Raw genomic sequence first — 8,335 nt, forward strand, 5'->3', positions numbered from 1 at the left:
ACCGCGTCGTTCCGAAGCCGGTGCCTCCCTTCGAAGCAACTGCATTTTTCTACTACTTTTGCTTTTTAAGAATATATTTTTCTTACAAATATATTAAAATATATTTAAACCCCCTCAAAATCCTTCCCATGCACGAGTCCCCTTCACCCCTTTATAGCAAGAAAAATGCAGGGAATCTCACATTGATCAAGAAAGGAGTAAACAAAATAGAAGATCAATATCCCGTACAAAGTGAAAGGTCCAGAAAATAAGCAAATAAAATCCCAAAAAAAAACAAGATCCTTGATACCATGAAGATACTTCGAATTTCTAAATAACAGTGACACAGGGATTCCATGGATACGAATAAGTTCATAGTTAATTAAACAAATCCCACAACGAGGAAGAAGATAAGAGCACATGATTTGGCACTGGAGAGTGATGGCACCAGATCTCCCATGGTGATTTGGTGGGTTCGTGCCCCCACCTCCCATCTCCTGGGTTTTATCTGCTAGCCATTTTGTGAATCTTAATGCTAGTTAATTAGAACTGGACATGCTCTGGTTCTTTGGAACTTCAAATAAAAAAAATTGTTGCAGCTGTCTACCAAGAATGCAATAATTTCTTTTCACTCAAGAAATAATGTATTGTTGTTTTTTCCTGGTTATTATTTTCATGATTTCATCCAATCCCATATTATCAGGATTTGATTTTCATGTTTCTTGGAAGGAATCTCATGAGTAATATCTAAAAGAAAAATATGATTTCAATTCGAAATTGATTTAGGTTTTAATTAGTTCGTTGCCATGGTGATTCTTAGCATCAAATCACTTTATTAATTGAACAATTCTCGCAATTTTCATTAACTATTTAATTAATTGACACCGGTTTTTAATGTAATTTGCGTGTTAATTAATTAAACTAGAATAAGTGGGGGGAAAACGTGTAAGAAAGAAAGATGGATCAACTTTAATGGTCATCATTTTGAGACAAAAAAAAAAAGCAATAATAATAAAAATAGAATAAATATGTCTGATTGTACCTTTTATTTTAAAAATACATTTTAAAATTATATTAGAAACAAATTTATTTCGAGACAAATATTTTTTTGTTTTTTTTATATATATATTTTTGTTATAAAACACTAACCAAAGCGTAATATTTTATATCTCTAATTAAGATGATTAGGTTTGGTGATAGGATCTAATTAGCATGTTTTCTTGTATTTCTTTTTAAGTTTGCCCATAGTTAGGTGGCCCCTCGTTGTCGATCTCTGCTTTGGTGGATTTCCATATTTTATCAGCAAAACAGTTTGGTATAAAAAAATATGTTATCTCATAGAAATACAAACACAACCTTAACAGATACTAAACAAGATAACAATCAGCCCATTATTCCGCGATCTCCTCGAAAGCAACCAAGATCTTAAGACGGCCCTGAGAAGCAAATCTGCCGTAGAATAATGAAAATATTCACGATGATTTTGACCTGAAACCTGGTATTCTAAATTTGGTGGACGGTCCAACAGGCTGCATGGTTAAAAGTCTCCTCTCATGCTGGGTTGTAATTGGATCGTAAGCACCACCATTTAAAATCATATTATATTCATTGAGATTTTATTATTTTTTTGGATCTGTAGTTAGGTTGAGATTTGTTTAGGCTTGATATAGAAGTATTCATGTCATCCTCGGAAATATATATATTTTAATGAATAATGCTAATTTCATGAACCACTCTAAGAAAATTCATGCAGTCCATTCATTCATTGAATAAAATTTATTAGGTAAAATTAGAGTCACTTTTTTGAATTAATAACAATGATATACTTTTTTTTATAGCAAGGAATTCATACCAGTTTTTTTTAAGGAATTGTCTAGCATTGCGGCTCAATCATGATTTTTTAAAAAATTAATTTTTTTAGTTTTAAATTAATGTTTTTAATGTTTTTATTATTATTTTAATGTGTTGATATTAAAAATAAAAAAATATTATCTTGATATATTATTTAAAAATAAAATATTTTAAAAAACAATATTTATTACACTTTTATCTATATTTTTAAATATAATATAGACATGTAAAAGTTATTGTCTGACTTGACTCTACTTTAATTATTATGTTAGAGCCTCCTAGGTCATTTAAGTTTTTTGAAAATTGTTAAAAGTGTAGATTTTTGTAAGGTCTTTATTTATACATTTATAATCAAGACTTCATAAGACATGTTAGGTGTAATATTTGTATTATTTAATTTGAAATGACCTATCAAAATTAAATAATATAAATATTATAAATGATAGTATGTTAAAAAATTTAATGAATCATAAATCAAATGCGGGTTGAGATTTTTAAAACCCACTCAATTCGACACCTAACTTGTATAATCCAGTATAAGTAATCTTAGTCTTTGGTATAGATAATATTTTTTTTTCTTTTTCTTATTTATTTCTCCTCTCTTGCTTTCATACTCGGAACCACCTCTCATTCCTTTAATCTATTTCACTTTAGTTATTTCCTTCAAACTTTATATACTAAATTACTTATCAATTTTTTTTATCTCTTACTTGTATAACTAGTGTTTTTATACAACTTGATATTTTTTTAGGATCGTCAAAGAATAATAAAATTAATATGTCAAACTCGTGAATATCTATAATATCCATAAATTTTTTAACTCAATCCGATATATCCAACTCGTTCATGTTTAAAAAAATAAATAGATTGGGTTTATACTTTATAAAATATAAAAAATTATATTATATATAATTATGGATAAAACCCCACCTGTTATATCCATGAAACCCCTACTTATCCATAGTCACTAATTAATTTGTACACCAAGCAACACACAACAAGACAAGATACAATGTCCCAACAAAAAAAAAAACAAAAAAAAACCCTATAAATTAATTAATTCCCATGGATCGGAATAACATGTGAAGTTTCAATTGCCAAATTCAATTTTTATTTTATTTTTTACCAAGTAATCCTCACATGTTATTGTTAATAGAATCAATTCAGACGATCCTATCCAAAAAGAAATCCAAGTTTTGAGGTTGCCCACTTTGAAAAAATGGCAAATTAGGGTCAAATGCTGCTATTGGCTAAAAAAATTATATTTAATAGCAGTAGCAGGTCATGCACGTCCATGGAACCCTCAAACCGTACCTTAGCTTGTGATTGAAAAGGTCAAGTAGGGGGACCTTCCTAATCACAATTATTAAACCTTATTCAAGCGGCCACTCGTTGTGAGTGTTGTGTTATGACTCGAATAGGTTAACCGACATAACTTGATAAATTAAAAAAAAAATTAAAGAACAAAAAGAAATCAATGGATTTTAAGTGTGTCATGAGTTGTTTGACTGAAAAAAATAAAGTGAAATTTAATTTAATTTACTAGACATAGCTCGGGTTAGAAAACAGATCAACGAGTTGATCTGGTTAACTCGTTATTTCTCATCGAGTAGATTAAATAGTTATCTTGAAAGCTCAACACAAAGGGTTAAAATTTGAAAAATTATTATAATGAGTATGGTTCAATTATTAAAATAGAAAAATGAACCACATAACACCGTCTTTGCTTGTTGTCTAATTCAAAAATCAACGTAGAAGATCCTTAAGATTCTCGAGGAAATCTGCCGGATCTTGCTTTCCAAACTGTCCAGATTTTCTACAGGATTTTCACCTCCTATGGCTTCCCATTTAAAAGTCCTCCACCTTCCCTCCCTTCTCTTCATCCGCTTGTGGCTGCTTTCTTGGTTTCAGTATTCTTTCTTCTTGTTTCTTTTCTTGGCTTGACGCATCACTAGCGGAACTCTGATGGCTACTTTGGCTACTCTGGCTACCGAGACTCAGTTTCATGTTCTGGCTGTTGATGATAGCCTTATTGACAGAAAGTTGATTGAAAGGCTCCTCAAAACCTCTTCTTATCAGGGTATATTGATGTCAAAACCTAAAGGGATTTACTGGATTGTATATTATTTTGAACTTTAGTTCTTGATTGCTGACATCTTTTTGGTTCTGGCTCGTTTTTACAGTCACAGCAGTGGATTCAGGAAGCAAGGCCTTGGAGTTTTTGGGTTTGCACGGGGATGATGAGCAGAGAGATTCAAACCCTTCCTCTGTTTCCCCTGACCATCATCATCAACACATTGAAATTAACATGATCATTACAGATTACTGTATGCCAGGAATGACAGGCTACGATCTCCTAAAAAAGATCAAGGTAATCAATTCTGATGGTTCTTCAAGATATCTAGCTGTTTTTGTCCATTTGATCAACGTTTTTGAGCAAGAATCTGACTACGTAGTTGCATTTTCCCCAGGAATCCAAGTATTTCAAGGATATCCCAGTTGTGATCATGTCCTCAGAGAATGTCCCCTCAAGAATCAATAGGTGAGAATGTCCTCAATTAAGACTGTTTAAAACTTTGTATACTTAATTAAATCCCAATCTGACCTGGCTTATTAATGATCTGTGTTGATCAGATGCTTGGAAGAAGGAGCAGAAGAGTTCTTCTTGAAGCCAGTTCAATTATCCGATGTCAACAAACTTAGACCCCATCTAATGAAGGGAAGATGCAAGGAAGAAGATCAACCTAACAACAAAAGGAAAGGCATGGAAGAAATTGTCAACTCTCCTGGCAGAACAAGATCAAGATACAACGAGGGCTTGGAAGTGGTCTTATCCCAATAGATTTCCCATCTCAATTTTACCTTTTTCAATAGATTTGACAACACAGGCTCAAAGAAAATTTAGATTCACTGAGAAAGATGGGAATCAAGCTATCAATTTTCCTCCGTTATTAGTTCAATTGTAAATTACCACAGGAAATATTCATTTTTGTTCTGTTAAATCTAATCAACAATCATGGAGCTCTTCCCGTATCTCTCTCTCTCTCTCTCTCTCTCTCTCCATTTTTTTTATAAAAAAAAAATTTATACTAGTCAAGTCTATATTCTTTCATTGAATCAATAGGGGTACGCATGCACGTTTTGTGGAAGAAATCATTAATATTGTTTTGCCATTTCCAAGTTCAATGATACATGTTTCCAAGGAGCAGGGTTCAATTCACGTCCAACCACTTTTATTTATTTTATATGAGAAAAAATCCATTTAAAATAAGACACAAGATGATACTTCATTGACTTTCTTCCCCTTCAAATTTCTTTATCCAACTTTTAATAATGAAGATCCTGTACACTTTGTATGAGATTTGTTTCAAATTTAAATTGGTAACTGAGGTTTTGTAGAATCAAAGTTTAAAAATACTTTTCTAATTAAAGAGATTTTATAAAAAAATAAATTTATTTCATATATTGTAAATAAAAATTTTCATTAATGTATACTGTCTTAAAAAATAGAGGTATTCAATATTGGTCCTGACATTGCAATCCAACTGTATTTTTAAATAATTTTGAATTTTTTTAGTTTCAAATTAATTTTTTGGTTTTTTTGGATTGTTTTAATGTGTTGATATTATAAATAAATTTTAAAAAATAAAAAATATTATTTTAATATATTTATAATAAAAAAATATTTTTAAAAAATAATATTAAAATAAAATTAGTTTCCAATTGACTTGCGAATTTTATATCCCCAAGTCATTAGGCAGCCGGGTTATAGATTTTAGGCTTAATGACTTGAAACAACTTTGGCTGACTGATAGTTTTAGGTTAGAATCTAGCCATGTGATATTACTTCTTATTTCTATTCATTAGCAAAAATTTATTATATTCGCATTTTGTATATTTGTAATGATGTTATTATAATTATTAAATTTGCTCAATTTATAATCTTGTTTGGATCTTGTTTTACATATATAAAAAATAAATTTAAAAAATCAATATATTATAATTAAGATAAAAACTCAAATTAATCCACAATTCGATTTAGTGGTGAAAGAACAAGGGTTGGGGCCTGGCACCTAAAAAAAAAAAAAACTTAATAATATTCTCGCATGAAACCAATAAGATTTAAATCTGGAGCTAAAAACTAGTAAAAATTAGATTTTGCCCCCTGGAATTAATTCTTAACTCCATTCTCAGCCTGGATGATTTCATCAAAATCCATCAACTTTATAAAATATATTTTTAAAACAATATTGTTTTAATTCTTTTTATAAAAAATATTATTAAGTGGCCTGACTCATGACCACGCCGTGCACCAAGTTGTTGATCTCCTATCAAGTTTGATAATTATTGATGTCGCAGTGTTAATGCGGTCACAATATCAAATCCATTATCCATGCTGGCAAATTTATACCTAGCTAAAAAAATATATATATTTTTTTTAAAATATTTTTTATGTGAATATTTTTCAGAAACAGATTATTTTATACCCACTATTTCCCATCAAAACGGTCATTGAACTACACAAATCTTCCTTTGATGATGCTCAATCTCCTCATTTTACAACAATACGGTGCCGTAAAAATATATTTTTTTTGCACTAAAAATCATGTGGTCCAAGTTCAGCTAAATAAAACCCACAAAAACAAAAACAAAATAATATATTATAAGCTTGTAAATATTTGATTCAAAAATACAATTTGAATCCAAGATCTTCCATGAGCCTATAACCAATTGATCACCGTCCAAAAAACAAATATCATACGGGGATATCATTGGATCGTGTGGTGCATTAACCATGCTGGTCTCTCGAATCAAGAAGGGCATATTTGAAGAGATTTATCATTGACAGGACCCATTTGTGTCTGCTGTCTTTGATCATGAAAACAAAATAATATTTCGGGGCCCAATATTACTTTATCTTTGTTTCCTAGCCGAGTGGCTGTGGGTCTTCATTTATAAGGTGGCCCGGCCTAGTTTTAATTTAACCCTGGAGGCTATTTCTAAATTGAATCAGCTTCTCCGGGCCCAGAAGGTCAGCTATATAAATTTCGATTTTTTTTTTGTGAGAATTAGTTGCTGTTTATCACCTTCATATGGTTGGATTTGGATTAAAAAACTAAATCGAATAGACTTTAATCAATGAATTTTTAGCTGGGTATTTTTTTTATATGCTTTAATAAATCAATTGGCTCAGTTTGTTCATTTTGGGTTATTTAAAAAAAAAATCTAAAATTTAACTAAACCAATTTTTTTAAAACTTTACAGCCAAAATTATACAATAATTTTGCAACATCATTAAATTCAGTTAATTTTTAATTTTAATATATAAATTTCAAATTAAAAAAATATAAATACCATTAAAAACTAAAAATACCAATAGCAGAGCCAATAATAAGAAAAATATTTCTAGCGGAACCACGGGAAGACAACACAGAACGGTACCGTAAAGCAACAAACAAAAAGTTCCTGCATGGGCCCCACTCTCACATGGCGAAATCTCTATGGTCATAGAACTAATTAACAGAGAGTCGGAGTCAACATCGTTGACTAAAATCAGTTCAATAAATAAACAAATAAATAAATTACCCCAAGGCACGTGCTTGAATCCCATGTGCTTCAAATTAGCAGAAGATATTTTTTTTAGTTTTCGAACATCATATTTTAAAATAATATATATATTTTTATTTTAAATAAGCTCTGAGTTACCTTAATTATATTTTATTTTAATTTTTCTCCATCACATCAAAATTATTCGTGGATTACTTTTCCACTATACTTTTAATTACTCGTAGATTACTTTTAAATACCCTCCCTCAAACTTTTCTTTATTAAATTTAACTTTATTAAATTTTAAAAGTTTAATAAAAGGAACAAAAAATAAAATATTTGTATTGTGATAGATTCTATTTTTTACTAGGTTATAGGAAAAAATTATTTGATTAATTAAATACTTTATATTTTTAGTATTTAGCTTTATATATAATTATTTGTGTTTTAAAATTTGATTTTATTTAAGTTAAAATAATTTATTTTTTATTCATGAAAACATGTTTTTTTATTTATTTTACAAGTAAAAATTCACTCCATAACAGTTTAACTAAATACATATATTTTTTTAAACTATAACTACAAAAACTACTTATATAATCTTATTAATATCTTACATAAAAAAAAATTCAACACTTTTTTTTCTTGTGTTTTAATAATAATAATTTTTGACACTATTTGTCAAAGATTACCATGGTTCATTTTTTTTTCTAAATTTATTAAACAATGTTTGATTATTATCTTCTAATAAAAAAGATTGAGATAATAGAAACAAAGATAAATATCTCATTGTATTTACTATTTTAAAAATATAAATATCTATTCTAAAACTATGCCAAAAAATAAAATTATTTCAAGTTTTTATCGTTGTTTTTTTAATCAAATATATTTTATATCTTTTATGTTTTAAAATATTAGCAAAAACTAATTTTATAATTTACATGTTAATATTATATAT

The 8,335-nt window shown here is 28.9% G+C and overlaps 1 protein-coding gene across 1 annotated transcript; it reads left to right on the top strand.

Annotated features, from left to right (window-relative positions):
- Window positions 1–3,569: 3,569 nt before the first annotated feature.
- On the top strand, window positions 3,570–4,863 carry LOC127904845 (two-component response regulator ORR9-like). The gene is made up of 4 exons (XM_052449807.1): window positions 3,570–3,910; window positions 4,014–4,201; window positions 4,302–4,372; window positions 4,465–4,863. Exons 1-4 carry the CDS (start codon window positions 3,796–3,798, stop codon window positions 4,670–4,672), a joined length of 582 nt encoding a protein of 193 aa, XP_052305767.1. The 5' UTR covers window positions 3,570–3,795; the 3' UTR covers window positions 4,673–4,863.
- Window positions 4,864–8,335: the final 3,472 nt, after the last annotated feature.

The sequence above is a fragment of the Populus trichocarpa genome, unplaced genomic scaffold (assembly GCF_000002775.5).
Source record: "Populus trichocarpa isolate Nisqually-1 unplaced genomic scaffold, P.trichocarpa_v4.1 scaffold_67, whole genome shotgun sequence".
Lineage (NCBI taxonomy): Eukaryota > Viridiplantae > Streptophyta > Magnoliopsida > Malpighiales > Salicaceae > Populus > Populus trichocarpa.

Excerpts from the sequence above, each read along its gene's own strand:
- LOC127904845 (XM_052449807.1), top strand. The coding sequence starts at position 3,796 with ATGGCTACTTTGGCTACTCTGGCTACCGAGACTCAGTTTCATGTTCTG. Across the intron at positions 3,911-4,013 it reads CAAAACCTCTTCTTATCAGG|TCACAGCAGTGGATTCAGGA; the intron begins GTATATTGATGT and ends TCGTTTTTACAG. Across the intron at positions 4,202-4,301 it reads ATCTCCTAAAAAAGATCAAG|GAATCCAAGTATTTCAAGGA; the intron begins GTAATCAATTCT and ends CATTTTCCCCAG.